Source organism: Cololabis saira, chromosome 5 (genome assembly GCF_033807715.1).
Source record: "Cololabis saira isolate AMF1-May2022 chromosome 5, fColSai1.1, whole genome shotgun sequence".
In the NCBI taxonomy this organism is placed as follows: domain Eukaryota; kingdom Metazoa; phylum Chordata; class Actinopteri; order Beloniformes; family Belonidae; genus Cololabis; species Cololabis saira.
Genome location: NC_084591.1, coordinates 3,365,127 through 3,388,434, shown reverse-complemented (window position 1 = coordinate 3,388,434; position 23,308 = coordinate 3,365,127). Strand labels below are relative to the sequence as shown.

At 38.2% G+C, this 23,308-nt stretch overlaps 1 protein-coding gene across 1 annotated transcript; it reads left to right on the top strand.

Annotated features, from left to right (window-relative positions):
• Positions 1-7,122: 7,122 nt before the first annotated feature.
• LOC133443675 (BLOC-1-related complex subunit 5-like) lies at positions 7,123-22,850 on the top strand. Its single transcript, XM_061720806.1, has 6 exons — positions 7,123-7,330; positions 13,297-13,436; positions 15,167-15,310; positions 16,710-16,867; positions 20,289-20,578; positions 21,595-22,850. The coding sequence occupies exons 2-5, from the start codon at positions 13,379-13,381 to the stop codon at positions 20,520-20,522; spliced, it is 594 nt and encodes a 197-aa protein (XP_061576790.1). The 5' UTR covers positions 7,123-7,330; positions 13,297-13,378; the 3' UTR covers positions 20,523-20,578; positions 21,595-22,850.
• The last annotated feature ends 458 nt before the right edge of the window (positions 22,851-23,308 follow it).

Sequence of the window (23,308 nt, the reverse complement as noted above, 5' to 3'; positions counted from 1 at the left end):
CAAGTAATGTATGTTTTTCTTCCAAGTCAGTGGATTGCTGCTGCATATTTTGTGTAGAAGTCATTTCTGTGGTCAAGTTAAGGCGTTACTGTGTGTTGCAGATGTGTCACAAGTTGTTGCTTCTGAAAGTAATTCGATTCTGAAGCCGAACGGCCGTATTTAAAGCATTCGATGACGTCATCATTTTCTCTGAAGTTTTACGTTCTACAGTGACGTCACGATGAGCGGAGGTTAAGCCACGCCCACAGCGATGGGTGAAAAAAATCCTATTGCCAAAAGCTTATATGAAACGATGTCTTTGTTTCTTAATTTTTATTAATACATTTCCCATAGCTTGTCAATAAATGTATCTCCTTTTTTTTTTTTGCTCTCAACCCCCCAAATGTTCAATATCTGTAGATAATTGATTGTTTTGTTTCATGTGCCCTTTATTGCTAGTACCCCTCGCTGCAGCACCGCGGAAGGAGGCGGGGCGTCGGACATCACAGGGGCGGGGCGTCGGACATCACAGGGGCGGGGCGTCGGACATCACAGGGGATGGATGGATTGTTTTTTAAATGTTTTTTAAATGTTAAAACATTTTAAAAACTCTGTGGAAAGTGTGTGGGGAGCTTTTGGGCGGAAAAGTTGCAACTGAACTGAAGTCCTGCTACTGAATTCACTGTGAGCCACTGGTATAAATGGAGTCATCTCTTGAGTTTTCCAACTCTCTGGGCAGCGTCTCCTCACTGCTGACTCGCTGAATGAATACACACATTAACACAAAACACCTGCTTTTGTTGTCCTTGTCCCTCTTTTGTTTGTTGAAAAAATGTAATTTGTATATATGAAATCATTACTACCAATGATTTTTAGTGCTAGCCTACTCATCACACTCAATACCCAATGACAATCTATATATTTTTATTATAATTATGTAATATTAAACATAATAATTATATTACAAGTATGTTTTATAATCTTATATAATATCTATCTTTGCATATTATGAGTATATATATATATATATATATATATATTAGTGTCACATTTTGAGTTTAATTACTGAAACAAATTAACTTTTGCACGGTATTCTTATTTTTGGAGATTCATCTGTATAATGATGACTTTGAATATAAATTTGCATTTGTAATTCTTGGAAATGGTCACCAGATGGTGCTGTGTCATTTTGATATCACGCCCCGCCCCTGTGATGTCCTACGCCCCGCCCCTGTGATGTCCGACGCCCCGCCCCCTTCCGCGGTGCTGCAGCGAGGGGTAGGCTACTAGGTTCAGTTGCAACTTTTCCACCCAAAAGCTCCCCACACACTTTCCACAGAGTTTTTAAAATGTTTTAACATTTAAAAAACATTTAAAAAACAATCCATCCATCCCCTTTGATGTCCTACGCCCCGCCCCTGTGATGTCCGACGCCCCGCCCCTGTGATGTCCGACGCCCCGCCCCCTTCCGCGGTGCTGCAGCGAGGACCTTCTCCTTTATTGTTCACCCTACAGAATTTTGTTTCAATAAAGTTTGAAACAAAAAATATCATATACATAAAAATAAATGGAAAAACAGCAAACCCTCCATAGTATGTTTTAAAAACGAAATAAAAAATTATATAACATCTGTAAAGGTACTATCAAAAGAAAATCAGTCTATACATGATTTATATGAAACCATGTTAAAGTCTCTAGCTCTTTAATTTACAAATTTTGCTACGCTTAAACACTTTTGTTGGAATGTCAACCCCTGTGATTATTATTATTTTTTTTTTAATTTAATCTAGAAGATTATCTTGGAAAAAAATGTATATATTTACATATTCGCTTGTGTGTTGTGAACTTATGTTTCAGTTGCAAACTAATGTTTCCTCAAAGTAATTTTGTACTTTTGAAATGTTGAATAAAGTTTGTTTTAAAAAAAAAACATGGCAGACCAGTTAGAAAAATATAAAATAAATTGTACTCAGAGGGAGTGTGTTGGAACTGTTATAACTTGCATTTGCAGTAGTATTTTCATGCCTGTAGTGGGCATAGTTTGCTTATTTAGCTGTTTCGGGATTTTCCCAGAGTCCGTTAAATTCGTTAATAGATCCATGGTTAAGTTACGTGAAGCGATGTAACCGGAAGTGTTTTCTTCTCTTCCACAATAAGAGAAACGCACAGACAGCGTTCAGATGCGCACTTTTCTCTAACTGATTGTTTTAACCCTCGAAGTGGCAATATAAGTGTGTTCTGCCCTGCGGGGAACTAGTAACGTTCCTAGTCTTTATTTTACAGAACACTCCTGCAGAGATTTTACCAGCACCCTGTGATTTTATCATTGACAATTTTAACAAAATACTCAAAACAACGCTGGACTCAGTGGCTCCGATTTTAACCAAAAGAATTAGCAGAAAACCTACACCCCCATGGAGAACTGAGGAAATAAAGAAACTAAAAAGAAACTGCAGGAGTGCTGAAAGGAGATGGAGGAAATCAAAATTAACCATACACTATGAAATTTTATGCCAACTCCTTAAAAACTACAATAATACTATTAAAAAAGCAAGAACTTCACATTTCAAAAACTTAATTTTAAATAACAAAAACAATTCCAAATTCTTATTCTCCACAATAGATTTTTTAACAAATGGAAACCCTGACAGATCCCATAAAACAGCAACAGACCATTACTGTGAGGATTTTGCAGACCACTTCAGGGGTAAAATTGATGACATTAGATCCAGTCTTTTATCTCAACAGATTTTAACTCTTAACACACCTGGATCAGTGCTTTTACCTGAGGAAACACTGGAGAGTTTTGCCTTGGTTGATGCGGGGACACTTTGTAGAGTTTTCTCCAAGGTAAAGCCCACAACCTGCCTTTTAGACCCCATTCCCACACCGTTTTTTAAAACACTCTATGGATTCTTTGAGGAACAGCTTTTATATTTGGTCAACTGCTCTCTTCAGACGGGTGTCTTCCCCACCGCCTTTAAAACGGCGGTGGTGAAGCCCCTTCTGAAGAAGAGTGGGTTGGACCCCAATGTTTTAAATAACTACCGGCCTGTATCCAACTTACCGTTTTTAAGTAAAATTTTAGAAAAACTTGTTTTTAATCAAGTGAATGAATTTTTAAACTCAACACACATTTTAGAGGCTCATCAGTCCGGTTTTAGGATGAACCACAGTACAGAGACAGCACTTTTAAAGATTTTAAATGACATCAGGTGCAATTTAGATAACCAAAAACTCACAGTCTTGGTTCTGCTGGATCTAACCGCCGCCTTCGATACAGTAGACCATCACATTTTATTAAACAGACTGAAGCACCTGGTCGGCCTCTCTGGTACTGTTCTTAAATGGTTCACGTCCTACCTCACTGATCGTAGTTTCTTCGTAAGTATGGATACATGTTCCTCAGGAATCTATAAGATAAGGTGTGGGGTTCCCCAAGGGTCAATTTTAGGTCCAACTCTTTTTAATCTGTACATGCTGCCCCTTGGGGACGTCATCAGGAGACACGGCATCAGCTTCCATAGTTACGCTGACGATACGCAACTGTACATCGCCGTGTCTCCTGATGACACTGGGCCAATTGATGCCCTTTTTAACTGTATTTTAGACATCAAGTCATGGATGGCAGCAAACTTCCTACAGCTCAACCAGGGCAAAACAGAGATTTTACTCATCGGTCCTGAAGGCCAGAGAGAGAAACTTTTACCAAAGTTACAGGATTTTAAACCCTCAAAATCAGTTAAAAATCTGGGCGTGATTTTTTGACTCTGAGCTCACTTTTATTCCACATATTAAAAACATAACAAAGATCGGTTTTTACCATCTTAAGAACATAGCCAGAGTCCGCCCGTTTCTCTCTCAGGCCAGCACGGAGGTGCTAATGCATGCTTTTATCTCATGTCGTTTAGATTATTGTAACGCCCTGCTCTCTGGTCTTCCCAAAAAGAACATGTACAATCTACAATTACTACAGAACTCAGCCGCACGCGTGCTGACGAGGACCAGAGGGCGGGAGCACATTACACCTGTTTTAAAATCGCTGCATTGGCTCCCTGTGCGCTTCAGGGTTGATTTTAAGGTTCTTTTACTAGTTTTTAAGTGTCTTAATGGTCTTGGGCCTTCTTATTTGTCTGCACTACTTTTACCCTATCGACCCTCACGGACCCTGAGGTCCTCCGGTGCTGGCCTTTTAACCATACCAAAAGTTAGAACTAGGACACACGGGGAGGCGGCATTCAGTTTTTATGGTCCCTGATTGTGGAACAGCCTCCCGGAGAACCTCAGGGCCGCAGAGACTGTTGATGTTTTTAAAAAGAGGCTCAAGACTCATCTCTTTAATCAGGCTTTTAACTGACTCATTTAACTCTTTTACATTTTTTATGCTCACCCTTATTTTTATTGGATCTTACTACTCTGTTTTATAGTTAGTTTATCCTTTTTTATTATCATAATTTATTCTCATTGTTTTATCTTAATGTTTTATCTAAATATTTTAGTCGTTATTTATGGTCTATTTTATACATTTTACTGTCTTAGTCCTTTAGTTTTTAATGTCTTGCTTTTTAGACATACTTTTAGGATTTTACGTTATGTTATACTTTTTAAACTCTATTAGTGTATTTTATCCTGTTTTCTTGTAGCTTTTATCTCCAGTGTTTCCTCATGGGGAGCCTCCATGCTGGGAGTGACTCTGGCCTGCAGGGGGTCGTCCTGGGGATGGTTCTGGCCTGGATGGTGGTGGAGTTCTGCACCACGGCTTCACCGCTGTGGTGTGGACTTCTCTATCCGTCCGGGCCGGGATGGTCTCTGTGGGCCCCCCCCCCCCCTTGTAGCTGCGGGCTATGAGACCTCCTGGCCTGGACGGCTCCCTGTTACCGTTTCCTCACCTGGATCCTCTGTGCCTAGCCATGTCTGCACCGTGTGTCTGTGTGTGTCTATCTGTGTGTGTGCGGGGAGGGGGAGGGGGAGGGGGGGGGGGGCACTAATACATTTTATGTTTATGTTTTATGAAAAGCACTTTGTGTTACATTTTTTTTTGTATGAAAGGTGCTTTAAAAATAAAGTTTGATTTGATTTGATTTGATTTGATTTGATTTGATTTGATTTGATTTGATTTGATTTGATTTGATTTGATATGATTTGATTAGTCTGACCGTTTTCTAAACAGACGCGTGCAGCTCCGGCGACGTTAACAGTTACCATGGCAACGGGGCTGGAAAACGCAGCATGAAAACAGTTACAAGTTGTCTCTCAAACGGAGCTTGGTAAATCTTTGTCTGTAAGTAATGTCATGTTATATTGTTAAGTATACTATGATTTGTAGTGTACACTCTTACTTACAGTTCAAGTTTGGTATTTATTTCTTTACGTAGTTTGTCACCTTTATCGTTTTATCGTGACAGCGCAGTTTTTATTTGTCCACCAGAGGGCGCCAGTTAGTCCGTCACAGCCGATTTAACTGGCTTTATTTATCTGTTTAATCAGTAATAACGTTAGAAAAAATGACATTAATGTTATTACTGCTTATGTTTGTTTCCATTTAAGTATGTAAATATGTTTGTGTGAAAAGCATCCAGATATAACGGACACTATTTGTAGTAATGTTTATCTTTGTTTATTTGTTTGCAGTCTTACAAAAATAACTGATCCTCAAACAAAAGCATTTCTTCAGCCTCTCCTTTTCTTCAGGATGTTAGCTATCTGTCTAGCTGTACAAGCTGAAACGTACTGCGAGGACAGAATAAAATGAGTACATTTGTAATTATTAGACAGCAAGTGTAAACTGTTCTGTTTGACACCTTTTGTTTAGTTTGACACTTTTATTTAGTTATGTGTTAATATGACGGTCGGATCCGTTCGCGGACGCTGCTCTGCCTAGATCTATGAATACTAGATCCGCCATGTCCGTTATTAACTGACATCGTTTTGCCATTAACTTGTATTTTTCTGTACTTTGTGTTTCAGTTTCACAATTTATGACATTAGTGTCATGAAGAGTTTAGCTGGCTGTGAATCCCAGTATATGACAGGAGTCACACTGGGTGTAACAGTACAGGGAATATAATAAGATTTGTAAAGCAATTCCCGTCCCACTCCTTCAATTAATCAAAAATACTTTGTTATATTCAAGTGTTAAATTGATACTACCAAAATTGGCGAATGATAAGTGTAATAACAAAGTGATTAATGCTGCCTGGAAATCAATAGTATTTTATGATCATAATAACCGAGGATTTAAACCTCAAGAGAATGACAAATTAACTGTGTCTATGTTGATAAAAGCTCATTCTAAATAAATTAGATGGCCCATTTCCCCAAAGATTAAGGAAACTCACATTCAAATATTGTATAAAGTGCACCCGGTTGCAGAATTCCTTAAAAATAAGATTCAAGTCCGAAGTTGATCAATGTGCTTTCTGTAATGTAGCAGATGAAACTTTAGAACATATGTTTTTCCTGTGTCCTGAAACTTCTGGTTAGAATTAAGAAACTGGTTACTACTTAGAATAGAGGACATACCAGTCTTTGATATCTCTCATATATTTTTCTATATAGATAACTTGAAGTCGAATGTATCTGACATAATAAATATAGTTATTCTCATGGGTAACTATCATATCCATTGTAGTAAGAGGAGGAATAGCAAACCCTCCTTTGATTGATTTTTAAATGATTTTAAATTATTCTTCTTATCCCTAAGAAAAATAGACTCCAACAAAATGGAAAAAAAATTTGTGACGATATATCTTGTTTTCTGCTTTTTTGATTCATGTCTCAGTCCTTGCTCCTCTTTTTGGCACTTTTGTTTGCCTGATTTTAAATACTGTGATACTTTGATAGTTTGCACTTCATAAAAACCCCTTTTATTTTTTATCTTTTATTTCAATATATAGTTAATTGTTTTTCTATATAGCTCTATTTGACAGCATCTCATATATATATATATATATATATATATATATATATATATATATATATATATATATATATATATATATATATATATATATATATATATATATATATATATATATATATATATAATACAGAATAATAATACATATAACAATACATATAAATAAATCATTGCGTAACGAGGCCTCCGCTCCAGCAGGGGGCAGTGACGTCATCACGCACAGCGCTGACGCAGGTCAATATTTACGGAAGTGAAGCTGCATTTGAATAGAAGTGGATTTAATTCGTATTGAGATGTTTAACATTGATTCATCTTGATTTATATCCCTAGTTGATCGGATATAAGACCATTTCCTAACTATTCAGGAGCACAGAAGCGTCTCGGGAGGAAGATTTAGAGCAAATCCGAGCCGCTCGGAACCAAGGAGGCAAGGCAAGTTTATTTATATTTATATTTATATAGCACAATTCAACACAAGGTAATTAAGTGCTTTACATCGACATTAATTGGAATTAAACTGTGGAATGGTTTGAATTTGGAGTTAAAAGAATGTACAAACATAAAACAATTTAAGAAGAAATATAAAGAAATATAATATAGAAAGAAATAATATATAATAATATAGAAGAAATATAAAGAAATATAAAGAAATAGTTTATTTCAGGTATAAAAGTGAAGACTGTGTTTAAAGATCACCAGCTGTGTGTGTCATGTTGGTATGTTTATATACTTAGATATACGTATTATATTTATATCATAGTTATATTATATTTATTTATTTATTTATTTCTCAGGACAATGCACATTGATGAACATATATACATATGTAAATGTGCCAGATTGTAGCACAAGGCTAGTTTCCATCTGTAGTCCAATACAGGCAGGTAAGGTGTTAAAAGCAGAAGAGGTAAAGATGCAATAAGAAAAAGAAAACAGAAACAAAGACAAGTACAATTAGTAAAGACAAGTACAATTAGTAAAATGAGAATGATAAAAAAAAAGTTAGTAGGTAGGAAGAGACCCAAACACACATTAGGTGTGTGTACACATTTGTTGACCTCTGAGCCACATTTTTATCTGGTTTTTAAAAGTTATTAAAGAGGAGCTTTCCCTTATGTGTACAGGTATAGAATTCCATAACGCACTACCCTTTATGGATAGTGCGTTATGGCTAAAAGCAGTTTTTCTGAACGGGACCTCTACGTTTCTGTTGGACACTGCTCGAGTGACCCGTGACTGTCGGTATTTAAAAAATTCCTGGAGGCAAGGTGGTGCTAGGCCATGTAGGGTTTTATACATTAGACAACTGTATGAGAATTTGCAGAAGTTGTCGAAGCTTAATAGATTGTATTTGTCCAAGATGTTACAATGATGGTATGAGATAGGTTTTTTATCTAGGATTTTGAGTGCTTTTTTATATAAAACCTCCACTGGCCTGAGTGTGGTAGGCCCCACCATGGTCCAGGTTGTGATGCAGTAGCTTATATGTGAAAAAATCATAGCATGTAAAAATGTTAGGGCAGCAGTGTTTGACATGGCACATCTAATGTGCTTAAAATTATAAAGATTGAACTTTATTTTTTTAGTGATCATTTTTATATGTTTTTTAAAAGAGAAATTTGAGTCTAGAACAACACCTAAGTATTTAAAGTCTGTTACCACTTCTAACTTTTCAGTGCCTAAGCTGACCCCGGGTAGAGAACGCATAGGGGAGGGTTGCTTAGAAAAGTATAAGCATACGGTTTTTTTAGCGTTTAAAACAAGACATGATCTGTGGAGCCACGTTTGTATGTGTGTAAGAGCTGTAGAGAGTACACAAGCTGCTTCCTCAGGGTCTTTAGCTTTGGTGAATAAGACTGTGTCATCTGCGTAGAGTTGGACGTCCACATGTGTGGACGTCAACTTATTCTTTACATACATGAGAACCCCACCTCCCTTCCCCTGCCCCCTATCTTTTCTGAAAATGATATATTCCTGTAGTGCCACCGCTGCTTCTGCTGAAGAGCTGGTGAGCCACGTTTCAGTTAAACCAAAAAAGTCAACATTAGAATGACATAACAAGTGCTCAATCTGTTCGCGTTTTGGAACCAGGCTGCGAACATTTAAATAACCACCAAATAAACCCCCCCGTTTAAAATCTGGGTCCCATACAGTCCTAGCCTAGTTTAGTGTCCTGAAGAAATTAAATAGTTTATGTTTCCTGAATACTGGGTTTCGAGCCTTACTACTTAGTCTTGTATGTGGGGACTCACGCGAGGCGGCCGTGTCTCCGGTGGTACCCAGCCGGAGCTCTGCCAGCAGAGGTGGAGGCCCAGCTAGCAGAGGTGGAGGCCCAGCCAGCAGAGGTGGAGGCCCAGGCAGCAGAGGTGGAGGCCCAGCTAGCAGAGGTGGAGGCCCAGGCAGCTCAGGTGGAGGCCCAGCCAGCAGAGGTGGAGGCCCAGCTAGCAGAGGTGGAGGCCCAGCCAGCAGAGGTGGAGGCCCAGCTAGCAGAGATGGAGGCCCAGCTAGCAGAGATGGAGGCCCAGCCAGCAGAGGTGGAGGCCCAGCTAGCAGAGATGGAGGCCCAGCTAGCAGAGGTGAAGGCCCAGCCAGCAGAGGTGGGTGCCCAGCTAGCAGAGGTGGAGGCCCAGGCAGCAGAGGTGGAGGCCCAGCTAGCAGAGGTGGAGGCCCAGCCAGCAGAGGTGGAGGCCCAGGCAGCAGAGGTGAAGGCCCAGCTAGCAGAGGTGGAGGCCCAGGCAGCTCAGGTGGAGGCCCAGCCAGCAGAGGTGGAGGCCCAGCCAGCAGAGGTGGAGGCCCAGCTAGCAGAGGTGGAGGCCCAGCCAGCAGAGGTGAAGGCCCAGCGAGCAGAGGTGAAGGCCCAGCTAGCAGAGGTGAAGGCCCAGCGAGCAGAGGTGAAGGCCCAGCTAGCAGAGGTGAAGGCCCAGCGAGCAGAGGTGGAGGCCCAGCTAGCAGAGGTGAAGGCCCAGCGAGCAGAGGTGAAGGCCCAGCTAGCAGAGGTGAAGGCCCAGCGAGCAGAGGTGAAGGCCCAGCTAGCAGAGGTGAAGGCCCAGCTAGCAGAGGTGAAGGCCCAGCGAGCAGAGGTGAAGGCCCAGCTAGCAGAGGTGAAGGCCCAGCGAGCAGAGGTGAAGGCCCAGCTAGCAGAGGTGAAGGCCCAGCTAGCAGAGGTGAAGGCCCAGCTAGCAGAGGTGAAGGCCCAGCGAGCAGAGGTGGAGGCCCAGCGAGCAGAGGTATATCATAGTTATATTATATTTATGATAGAGCTTACATCTTGTAATAAACAGGTTATTTTTTGTAAAAATTATATATATATTCAGTACTCGAGTTGTAAAACAAAATCAGGGGGGATGGTGGATTTTATCATATGGGGACAGATAATTTGTACTTATTACAAATAATATAATATATTACAAATAATAGCAGTGACCAAAACACCTGCAGAAATACTGCAGGAATGACACAGCAGCAGTTAAAATGCAGCCTTCTGTAAGCTTTAAATATCCACTGGGCTTACATAAAATACATCAAAACACAACAATAAAAAACACTTTTCTGAACTTATCAATATGACTCTGTCCTTCACAGGATAAGTAACATGGATCACTGCAAAATCTTAAAATCTTAACAAGAATATTTGTCTTATTTCTAGTTAAAATGTCTCATTTTAGTAAAAAAAATCTCATTACACTTAAAACAAGACTCATCACTGGAAAAAACAACAATTTTCACCTGTTTCAAGTAGATTTTCACTTGAAATAAGTAGAAAAATCTGCATGTGGAACAAGATTTTTTTGCTTGTAATAAGAAGATAAATCTTGTCCCACTGGCAGATTTTCCTACTTATTTCAAGTGAAAATTTACTTGAAACAGGTGAAAATTGTCAAATAAGTTATTTTTCTGGTGATGACTCTAAATGTTGAAATAGCAGTAAAACCACATTCATTAATGAAATGACATAAGGGATGGAAAGGGGGGATGTCAGTTTTACAGGGGGGATGATTTGGACCGTTTTTATTTCAGGGGGGATGCCATCCCCCCTCATCCCCCCTCATCCCCCCTCAACTCCAGTACTGATTATATATATATCATTGTTATATTATATTTATGATAGAGCTTACATCTTGAATTAAACAGGTTATTTTTTGTAAAAATGTTATATATTTATACAAATGAGTGTATGATATAAAAAGTAAATACAGACATATAATTTATGTTTAGTTGTGGAAAGGGGTTGAGATTAAATAAGTTAATACTTCCCCCCACTCCTTTTCAAACAAATAATTGAAATATGCATTTTGATGTTGTTTTTTTTGTTTCTTTATGTGGTGGAATGACCACCTCGATTTGTTTATCTTTTTTCTTGTTTTTTATACATGTACCGCGGTTGAATTGGTTTGATATTGGATATTGGATATTATGAATTCAACACCCATAAAACTTGTGATACATACCACTGATTTTGGTCAAACCACTTGTGATGTGTTCATGGTCATCTAGACTATATATCACAAAACAGTAATTATTAAAAAATCATATATATGGGCATATATATGGGCTGATTTAAAAATCATATATATGGGCTGATTTAAAAATCATATACGGTATATGGGCTGATTTAATGTGGTTTAATGAATTCAACACCCATAAAACTTGTGATACATAACACCGATTGTTTTCATTCAACCCCATTAAATCAGCCCATAATATGATTTTTAAATCAGCCCATATATATGCCCATATATATGATTTTTTAATAATTAATGTTTTGTGATATATAGTCTAGATGACCATGAACACATCACAAGTGGTTTGACCAAAATCAGTGGTATGTATCACAAGTTTTATGGGTGTTGAATTCATAATATCCAATATCAAACCAATTCAACCGCGGTTATACATGTTCGAAATAAACAAAAACGAACGAACGAACATTAAAAGCGGCAAGACATAATTAGACAGTAAATAACAAATACAATGAAATAAAATTATGAGAAAAGAAGGTAAAATAATAAAAAGCACAAGTTGCTGAATAGTAAGGGCAGTAGATCCAGCAGGTACATCTCATTCGCAGTTCTCGCGCCTGAAAATGTAATAAAATCCAATAATGTAATAACTTCACCAATAATGTAATAAAATATCTGACTGATATTGTAATAACATTTTTACCGATAATGTAATACCTTATTACATTATTGGGAATTTATTACATTTTCAGGTGGGTCTTTTTTTTTTCATTTTTTTTTTCAAAACTGATAATGTAATACTTGACAAATAATGTAATATATATGTTCATTTTCAGTCCAGAGTTCTACATTTTGTGTTCTAAGTATCTAAGAATGTTATATACACTGAATTTGAAACACCAGAATGACCATTGGTTTAAATTGTAAACTTTGAGTACCATGTAATAAATTCCCAATAATGTAATAAGGTATTACATTATCGGTAAAAATGTTATTACAATATCCATCAGGATATTTTATTACATTATTGATGAAGTTATTACATTATTGGGTTTTATTACATTTTCAATTCAGTTAAGTGCAAATTTTATTACATTTCCAGGTGTTATTACATTTTCAGGAAATTATTACATTATAGCGTGCTACCTGCGTAAATAACAAATAAATGAAATAAAATGATAAGAAAAGAGGTAAAATAATAAAAAGCGCAAGTTGTTAAAAATAAGGGCAGTACAGTCCAGTGTTTAATATTTAACAAGTATTTAATTTAAGAGTACGCTTCAGTAAACAGTAAAGTTTTTATCCTGATTTAAAGGATCTACAGTTGGAGCAGACCTCAGGTCTACAGGAAGTTTGTTCCACCGGTGAGGAGCAGAATAACTGAACGCTGCTGAACCTTGCTTGGTTCTGGCTCTTGGGAACCAACAAACCAGATCCAGATGAAGCTCAGGGGTCTGGGAGCTTCATAGGAACTAACAGATCCAGCATGTATTTTGGTCCAAGACCATTCAGGTCTTTGTAGACCAGCAGTAAGATTTTAAACTCTATCCTTTGACTCACTGGAAGCCAGTGGAGCGATTTCATGACCGGTGTAATACGGTCCAGTTTCCTGGTGTTTGTAAGGACTCTGTTCAGCGTTCTAGATCAGCTGCAGCTGCCTGATAGATTTCTTGTTAAGGCCTGTAAAGATGCCATTGCAATAATCCAATCTACTGAAAATGAATGCACGAATATGTTTTTCCATGTCTTGTTTAGACAGAATCCCCTTAATTCTAGCAATGTTTTTTAGGTGGTAATAGGCAGATTTAGTGATAAACTTTAGATGGCTGTTGAAGTTCAGGTCTGAGTCAATAATTACACCAAGATTTCTGGCTTGATTCGTAGCTGTCAATGACATGGAGCCGAGGTGAGCGCTGATCTTTTCCCTTTCTTTTATAGGGCCAGGAGGTGGACTCGGTCCCGGGGTTCCTGGTCCTGGTCGGTCCTGGTCCTGGTCCTGGTCCTGGTCCTGGTCGGCACCATGGGGGCCGAGCAGAGCGGAGACGCGGAGCACAAGCAGCCGGACTACAGCGCCGCAGGTCCGGCTCCAGGTTCCACCCACATCCCCGAACATCATCTTCTACGGGTCTACGCGTGAAAAAAACGCATCTAAATGATCAAATTACGACCTTAAAAATGGTCCTAAATGGCAACTGGTTGCAACTGCATTATCCTCGATAACAGTAATCCAATAAACCCTCAAACACTTATTTTAAATAATTTATCCACAATTAATGCTTCACTATGTCAAAAACAAATCTTGCTTGCTGGCCTAACAGCAGCAATAAAGATAATTGCAGTACGATGGAAACCACCACACACACTTAAAATCTACCATTGGTATCTGAATGTTCTTGATATTATCTATCTGGAAATATTTACAGCCCCAAACCATAATGCAAAACAACCAAATATTTTATTTTGGTATATGTCAGTAGATCAAATCAAAGCTAAACTTGAAAGATGTATTTAAAATTGATATAGACTACCTTGTTGCAGCTATCCTTGTCCAGTTTTTGATATTATTATGTTTTGCCTTTGTTTTATTTTGTCCTTTGTTCTATCATCTTTTTTTCTGTTTTTCTTATTATTAATTATTACTTGTTTTCATCAAATGCTTATGTCCGAGGGGTGGCTTTGGAAGGGGGTAAAGATATGTGTTAATGTTTGTTTAACATCATTGTAGATGCCACCGTTTATAATCAGAAAATCATGAAAGATAAATAAAAAAAGTTGATCACAAAAAAGAAGCACTTGGGCTAAACTGCGGAGAAGTTGGTCTCTGGTTTGAAATTTGGGTTTTCTTGTAGACAAAACTAATATTTTGCATTATGATTATTTTTCTGTTTCCAAATTTTGTGGCAAAATTGCTGCAAATTTAATTTAATTGAATTTTTATTTCGAACATGAAACAGTAGTGAATAAAAAACAAAACAATAATAATCAGTAATAAATAAATGTAAATAAGAAAACAAAATAAACAAAAATATAAATAAAAACATGCATCCATCATAAGTAACATGCTGGAAAAGGAGTAGGAAGAAGTAAAAACTAAAATCCTACCCCCTAAACTCGCACCGGGCCGCGTAACTAGTATTTTAAAATTAGTTTTAAAATTAGTAAGTATAGGGAAATCATGTCCCTTAAAGAGACAAACAAGACATGACTCTCTTTATTGTGTTTTAGGATTTATTTTATGTTATAATCACTGTTTCTTTGGATATTTTTCTAGTAGGATCCATAAAATGTGCTGGACAATGTGACTCCAAACCAAAGCTGAATTTTATAAATAAAGGGGTTCCTCTATTTTATATTAACAGTTACATGGAATATTATTTTTGAAACTTATATTTTCTTCCCAATAACTTCCAAAGTATATAGATTAGAATAGATAGTCCTTTATTCATCCCTCAGTGGGGAAATTCGCTTTGTGCAGCAGCAGTAAACACAACACACACATGCAGTGAAAGGAGGAAAAAAGTAAAAAATATACAATCACTAAATATTAACAGTATATACAGTGGAATAAAAATAAAAGTAGTGCAGTGTGAAAAGAAAAAATGGGTTAAATTCAAATCTGAGAGGAATTCTGTCACCAAAAGAGAGAACTGTGTTCATAGCCTGGATGGTGAGCAGCTGCTGAAGGTCCAACCTGAGACTAACTTCACCCCACTGCAGCCAGATCCTCCGGTGGTTTTCATCAGTAGGAGTTTTAGGAGTTTACTCCTCTGAAGGTGTCGATTCCTAAACATCCGCTGGCTTGTTGCAGTGGTGCCGTCCCCAGCGAAGCAGAAGGCCAAGATGGACGACATCGTGGTTGTGGCTCCGGGGACCCAGTCGATGCGGAACATCCACAACGACCCCGACGTCATCAAGCTGCAGGAGATCCCCACCTTCCAGCCGCTTCTGAAAGGTATCTGTTCCACCTCACAGCTGCCGACGGGAGCGTCGGCGTAGTTCCTAGAGAGCAGTCGTAACCGGGTCCCTGAATCCAGCCCCAGCTTCAAGTCTTCTTGTGTCCACAGGATGATTTTGAGAACTCCTCTAACATCCTGCATAAAGTTATTTTTGCAGATGACGCAAACTTATTTCTTTCACATAAGAAGCTGGAATATCTCCAAAACCTTATGAATGAAGAATTGACAAAGGTGGACTCCTGGTTTAAATGCGTTAGATTATCTTTAAATATCATAAAACTAACTATGTTTTGTTTCGCTCAAATAGAAACCGAAGTAATATTGAACATATACAAATAGAGATAAATGTTGAGCTATCGAGAGGGTAGAATTTATTAAGTTTTTGGGAATATATGTGGATTTAAACTTTAGGAAACATATTGATGAACTATCAAAGAAATTATCTAAATATGTTGGCTTATTTTATGGGCTGAGACTTGAAGCTCTCCTAACTCTGTACCGGTCTATTATTGTAATGTTTTATGGTGTAATACATATCAAAGTTATGTTGACAAATTACAGATCTTACAAAAGAAAGTGATCCGAGTTATATCATGGAGCAAATTTAATGCTCCCTCTGATCCTCTTTTTTTATGGATATAAGCTTCTGAAACTTACTGAGTGTAACATTTTCCACAATGCCTGTGTAATGTATAATGTAGTGTTTAGACTCAATGACAGACTATTTCATCTCATCCCAGTTAATGCTCCCACTCATGAACACATGAACCTAACCCTAACCCTAACCCACTCATGAACACATGAACCTAACCCTAACCCTAACCCACTCATGAACACATGAACCTAACCCTAACCCTAACCCACTCATGAACACATGAACCTAACCCTAACCCTAACCCACTCATGAACACATGAACCTAACCCTAACCCTAACACTCATGAACACATGAACACGCCACAAGGGGAAAACAACTTTTAAAGGGAAAGAAGAGGAAACTGAAATGTACAAGTTTCAGTGTAACCTGTAAAGGTCCAAAAATGTGGAATGAGATTGATAAGTGCTATAATGATGTCTAACTCTAAAACTATCTGTCAATGTTTATGTACCAGTACCTGATGTATTATTTTTACAAGAATATCTTTGTATCTAGGAACTCTTAGGAGGTCTCAGGGTTTTATTGTCTGTGTTTATTTATGTATTATTTATATAAATATATAAGGTTATTATGTTTATCTGTGTAATTTAAATCATAGTTGTTTTGCTGTGTGACTGGGCCCCTACTCATAAGCTACAGTTAGCTTGTGGGGAGTCCCATTTTACAAACCTCAAGTTTATTGCTCTCTGTATTTGTGTTTTTAAATGATTTGTGAATAAACTCTGTGAACTGTGAACAGGGGTCCTGAGTGGGCAGACGTCCCCCAGCAGCGTGAGTCTGGAGCGGCTGGACGCGGCTCAGGTGCTGCAGCTCTGCATCCGCTACCAGGAGCATCTGCATCAGTGCGCCGAGGCCGTGGCCTTCGACCAGAACGCCCTCGTCAAGAGGGTCAAGGAGGTTGGACTGATAGAAGCTGCACGTCTCTCCACAGGGAGGCTCCTTAACACGTCTGAAAAAGTCTTAGATTCCATTTTCCTAAAATAAGGCCTTTAAATGTCTTCATTTGTCTTAAATCTCAATCCAAGGGTCTTAATATTTGAATCTTAATTTTAGAGGGAATTTATCTGGTCATCATTAAAAAGTTTTCTTACGCTTTGAAAAGGATAAATAATAAATCTGTTTACCAGTTGTTAGACGCCTCAGCCAGTGTTGCCAGGTTGGGCGGGTTTCAGCACAATTGGGCTGAAAAATACAGGACTGGGCGGGTTGATAAAATCTGGGCTGCTTTTCCTGGTTTTTACAAAATATTTAGGAGAAATTATTAACAAAAAAGTTTCCAGTATGGCAGAGAAAAGTAGAAAAACTTACACAATAAACTCACTGATATTTAATTTGGTTTAATGTACTCAATTTAATTGTAGTCTTTGTTTGGAGCTTTTTTTGGCTTAGGCAAGGCAAGGGAAATGTATTTATATAGCACAATTCAACACAAGGTAATTCAAAGTGCTTTACATTGACATTAAAAACGGCAAGACATAATTAGACAGTAAATAAAAAATAAGATTGAAAAAATTAAGAATAAGATGATAAGAAAAGAAGTAAAATAATAAAAAGCACAAGCTGTTAAAAATAACGGCAGTAGAGTACAGCAGGTAAGTTTAATTTAGGAGTACGCTTGAGTAATCAGTAATGTTTTTAACCCTGATTTTAACCCTGATTTAAAGGAGCTGACAGTTGGAGCAGACCTAATTTGCTTATAACTTGAAATTTATTACACATTTAATAATCTACGGTTTTAACATAGAGAATGTTTGTTTTGGGTTGGTTTTTCATTATTTCTGCAGGTTTTACGTCGTATTTGGGCTGAAACCTGCCAGATCTGGCAATTTTGACCTCAGTGCTGGATTTATTAGTCGCGTCTTGAATTAGGGCAAGCAAATATGGATAAATGTTGATTTAAAGCCAAAAGGCTAGAAAATTCCTGTTTCTCTGGACATTGGGTTCAAAGTGTGTGACTGTCTTTTCGGTTTTTAATTTGGTTTGAAAATGGTATTAAAAAGTCTTAAATTTAACTTGGTCAAACCTGTAGACGCCGTTGTTCAGAATAGTCTCATTCTATACACGAATCCGGCGACCGGTTTGTGTGCGCCGCCATCTTGCGGCGGCGCCATTGCTGCGGTGGCAGGTGTCAATCTGCCACCGCAGCGCTGTTATTGTAACCTGACGCTACAGCATCATTATAGCTGGATTGATGATGTTAGACAGTGGCCTCCCATAACTAATGAAGGTATCTTAAATTAATGCTGATGTTAATTTATAAATAATGATTTGTTTGAGCGATAAGCGGGAAAGAATAGAGGAATAGAGGAATAGGGAGATAAGGGAGTGTATGATTAAACACTGTAATATAGCATACGTTACGTTTGACGTTAGCAGCGCAAAATGTAATCATTATGGAAAGGCTACGTCATTAAAAAAAACAACAACAACAACACCTGTTTATGTTTTGTTTTATTTTAGGTATCCAAGAATATTTTATTGATCGCCTGGCGTCCGATGACCAAAAAAAACGCAATTACAGGTCTCTAATTGAAGGCAGAACTATCTCAGCTCCGGATGATACAGAATACATACATACATAACCCCAATCTGCAGATAAAACTAGTTTGTTGAGGAAAAAATATCAACTCTATTTGTAGCTGCAGAAGAAAAAAAATAATCTCACGAGGAAAAGAAAAATATTGCTCACGCCTCGGAGCCTCTTCAGCATAATATAGCGGTAAAAAAAAAGAAAAGAGAAGTAAGAGTAATACAAAACATGTACTGTATGTTGTACTATTATACAAATTTATTGAAACACATGGCGAGTCAAACATTTACCAAAGCAGCTGCCAAACACTAAGGTAGTAAGACGTGGGTTGTGCAGAACTGTGGCAGTAAATCCTCATCGGAGCTTCATTCTTTAGTAGGGATTTCATATGGACCCAAATCGTTAATAATCATTATTTTCTCCATATACCGCTCCCTGGCTTCCTTGTTTAAGGTATCCCGGTAAATTCCAGTTCCTTTCCAGCAGTTTAAAATCTTTTTTTTGCGTTCCGTCTGTTCACTTGGTGAAACAGAAAAGTAGATTTTAAAGTCCATCCCGTCTTCATTCACTATCAAAACAAATGCACGTGACCGGGACAGGAGTGTTCCGATGATACAAATACATTAAGAGAGCCTGGCAGGGAGCGGAGCATGGATCTATATACGTATATATGTCTATGGGCTAGAGCGGAGGAGCGGAGCCGTCACCGCAGTAATGGCGGCCGCTCGACTTCCGGGTTTTGCTGGATTCGTGTATAGACGTGAACAGGAAACTGACCGGTGTCTGATTGGAGCAGCTGACTGAGCTCCTGCTGTGAACGGTTCTGTCTCCACGGTTGCCGTAGCAACCAGACGCTGAGTTTCCTGTAGAGTCGAGCTCTTATTCTGTCTCAGCAGGGCTGGATGATATGGACCAAAAGTCATAACTCGATATTTTTCTAGCTGAATGGCGATACTCAATATATATCGATATTTTCCGCCAATTATGGGGGAATTTCTCTGAGGCAAACCCTTAAAAAAAACAGTCAGTTTTAATACAAAGCTTCGTGCCAAATGTCACACAGGTTCCTTTATTAACAGAGGTCTGCACAATATCAACATGTATAAAACAAATGAAATAAAAATAAACTGCCTGCATATTAGGAATGGGTGATATTTTACCGTTCATGATAAACCGTCCAAAAAATTCCCCACGGTAAGAATTTGTATCTCGTGGTAAAAATGATAAATTCCCGTTGATGACGTTTTTGTGTAAAACTGATTTATGGTTTTGTGTACAAACATGGCGGATCTGAGGGTGAGATAGATTTATAGTTACAAAAGTGGAGTTGAATTGGTATTTTTTTTATCGTTATTGGGATAAATGCCAGAAATTATCGTGATACATTTTTTAGTCCATACCGCCCATCCCTACTGCATGTATAGAATAAAAATGCTTCTTGAATAAAATAAAACAAATATCCCTTTCCTGCATAATAATTAAATTAAAATACACTGTGTAATTAATACAATGTAGACAGTAACAGGCAGACTTTTCCACTGAGGTTGACAGTTGTGCAAATAACAAAACATTTGTGCAAATCTCAAATAAAACTAATAAATAAGCGATATCAAAATCATTAAAAAAAAAAATGTAAAAAAAAAAAAATTTTAATAATCGATATAAACGATATTGTCTCGTACCATATGGCGTTTTAAAATATATCGATATATATTAAGATCTGGATATATGGCCCAGCCCTGTGTCTCAGTCCTACGTGGTAAAGCTGTCCTCCCCTCGTCCTCCCAGATGGACCTGTCGGTGGAAACCTTGTTCAGCATCATGCAGGAGCGCCAGAAACGCTACGCCAAGTACGCCGAGCAGATCCAGAAGGTCAACGAGATGTCCATGATCCTGCGCCGCATCCAGATGGGCGTGGACCAGACGGTGCCGCTGATGGAGCGGCTCAACAACATGCTGCCGGAGACCGAGCGCCTGGAGCCCTTCAGCATGAGGCCGGACGGGGAACCGGCCCCCCAGTAGAGCCGGGGGCCCTGGGGGCTCTGCTGGAGGCCCGGGCTCTGCTGGAGCACCTGCAGGTGAGTCCACTCAGGCTCCGCCGGAGCTCCTGCAGGTGAGTCCTCTCAGGCTCCGCCGGAGCTCCTGCAGGTGAGTCCACTCAGGCTCCGCCGGAGCTCTTCTTTCTTTCTTTCTTTCTTTCTTTCTTTCTTTCTTTCTTTCTTTCTTTCTTTCTTTCTTTCTTTCTTTCTTTCTTTCTTTCTTTCTTTCTTTCTTTCTTTCTTTCTTTCTTTCTTTCTTTCTTTCTTTCTTTCTTTCTTTCAGGCTCTTATCTTTCTTTCTTTCTTTCTTTTTAGGCTCTTTTCTTTCTTTCTTTCTTTCTTTTTAGGCTCTTTTCTTTCTTTCTTTCTTTCTTTTTAGGCTCTTTTCTTTCTTTCTTTCTTTCTTTTTAGGCTCTTTTCTTTCTTTCTTTCTTTCTTTTTAGGCTCTTTTCTTTCTTTCTTTCTTTCTTTTTAGGCTCTTATCTTTCTTTCTTTCTTTCTTTCTTTTAGGCTCCTTTCTTTCTCGACATTTCGACTTTTTTCTCCAAGTGCATAATGAAAAAAATAAATCTTCCCCCAGTTATAACTAGTATAGAAACATGCAGCATGTGTTTCCTTCATTCTAAGGCTGATACGAGACTTTTCATTTTTTGCGGCTCAAGACATATTTGTTTTTTGTGTTTTTAGTCCAATATGGATCTAAAACATTTTGGGTTGCCGACCCCTGGTCTATAAGGTAACAATAATATAATAATAAGATAACCTTGTTTGAATTGTTAAATGGGTTTGGCTAAATACAATCTTTGACTAAAACTAGACTAAAATGGACAATTCTGACTAAAATAAGACTAAAATGCTCAGACTTTTAGTCGACTGAAACTTGACACGACTAAAAGGAGAATGAACGTGACTAAAACTAATAAAAACTAAAATGATAGCTGGACCCAAAGATTAGACTCGAACTAAAATTGGAACAGGCTGCCAGAAACAACACTAGTGTTGACGCCTCAAAGATGGATGAAAACACTGATCTGATTTATTTCTGTTTGTTGCAGGATTTGCTGAACGCCTGGCAGAACCAGCTCTGAAACCGGACGAAGCCGAGCAGACGTTAACCTGCTACCTGCAGGTTAACAGACTCTGGAAACGTCTGAGCCGCTCTGGGACTTTCACGCCTCCTAAATCCAGCTCATGGCACAGATTTAGGGTATAAACATGACTCTGACGCAGACAGACTGAATGCAAACCGGTGGACTTGTGATTTATCTGGCAGCGTTCGGGTCCAGCGTTGTGTTGCATGCAAAAGATTTCTGACGCTTCACGCTTTTAGCAGATTGATGCAGAAATGCGTTAAATTAGAGCATTAAATCCTATAAATGTCTTTCACGTCATAAAATCCACCAAACAGTCGCGGGAGGAGAAGAAGAAGAACTTAAACGGTGGAATTTCTGGTGTAAAAAACTGTAAATAAATGAAAGAAAACATCCCTGATGTTTGTCCCTTGTGCTTCCATGTTCACCCCGACGGCTGCAGGCTCATTTCTTAGGTTTAAAACTGAAAATGAACATCCCTGATGTTTATTATGTTATGATATTTATATATATATATATATATATATATATATATATATATATATATATTTACACGTCCTACCCTCTGCTGAATTATTTTGATCCTCGGTGGGGACAAAATGTATCCCCCCCACCCAAAGTATTTTCACCATTACATCGTAATTATTAACAAGTAATAACAAACCAAAATACACAGAGTCCGTGTTCATTCTGCTTGTGCTTTGATTTTCATACCGGGATCGAGTCGCGCCCACAGAAAGCAGTTTTATTTTGAAAACAAATCGGATTTTCTTGCATTCCAAAAGTCCGACTTCGGGCCCGCCAAAATAAAAGATACAGTCAGTCAAATGAATGAAAAAATGAAAAGAATCCAGAGAAGCATATCCTCATATTTTACAGGATCACAACCAAAAATCCAGAGAAAAAATGTGACAGAAGATGAAACAAGATGTGACATTGCTGAATCCAGCTCCCATGTTTTCTGTTAAACTGATATCGAGAAAGAATTAAAAAAAATATTAATTTTGTTTATTTATTTTTATTTGGCACATTTAAAAACAATATTAGGAGAAAATATTTCTGCCAAATGCAGTAGTTCAGTTTATGTTCAAAATAGGCCTACCGCCTACATTATGTAGCTTAAGTGTAAGTTTACACAAGAAACAAGTTTTCATATAGCCTATACTGCTGGACCGCTGTTGTGTCGTAATTTTTCTGAATAAAAATATTTCACAAAATGATCCCCCCCTCTGGTCTTTTCACAAATCGCACCCTGTATATATGTATATATATACATATATACTGTATATATATCTTATAAATGGGTTTGAAACATTTGACAGGCAAAATCTTTTCCCTTGGACCAGTTTAACCACCGATCGGTTTCAGTCTGGGAACTTTGGACTGCAGCAGTTTGCTGGTTACTGGCTGGTTACTGGCTGGTTAATGGTTACTGGTTACTGGCTGGTTACGGCTGGTTACTGGCTGGTTAATGGTTACTGGTTACTGGCTGGTTACTGGCTGGTTAATGGTTACTGGTTACTGGCTGGTTACGGCTGGTTACTGGTTACTGGTTGCTGGTTGTACTCCGTGTGTCCAGCAGGTGGTGCTGAACCATCCGGTTAAACTTCTTTTTTTTTTTTTTTTTTTTTTACAAACTTTATTCAACATTTTCAAAAATACAAAATTCCTTTGAGGA

What these genes read in the sequence shown, in the direction of transcription:
- LOC133443675 (XM_061720806.1), top strand. Translation starts at nt 13,379, where the DNA reads ATGGGGGCCGAGCAGAGCGGAGACGCGGAGCACAAGCAGCCGGACTAC. An exon ending in GCCGGACTACAGCGCCGCAG is followed by an intron (nt 13,437 to 15,166) that starts GTCCGGCTCCAG and finishes GGCTTGTTGCAG; the next exon opens with TGGTGCCGTCCCCAGCGAAG. An exon ending in CTTCCAGCCGCTTCTGAAAG is followed by an intron (nt 15,311 to 16,709) that starts GTATCTGTTCCA and finishes AACTGTGAACAG; the next exon opens with GGGTCCTGAGTGGGCAGACG.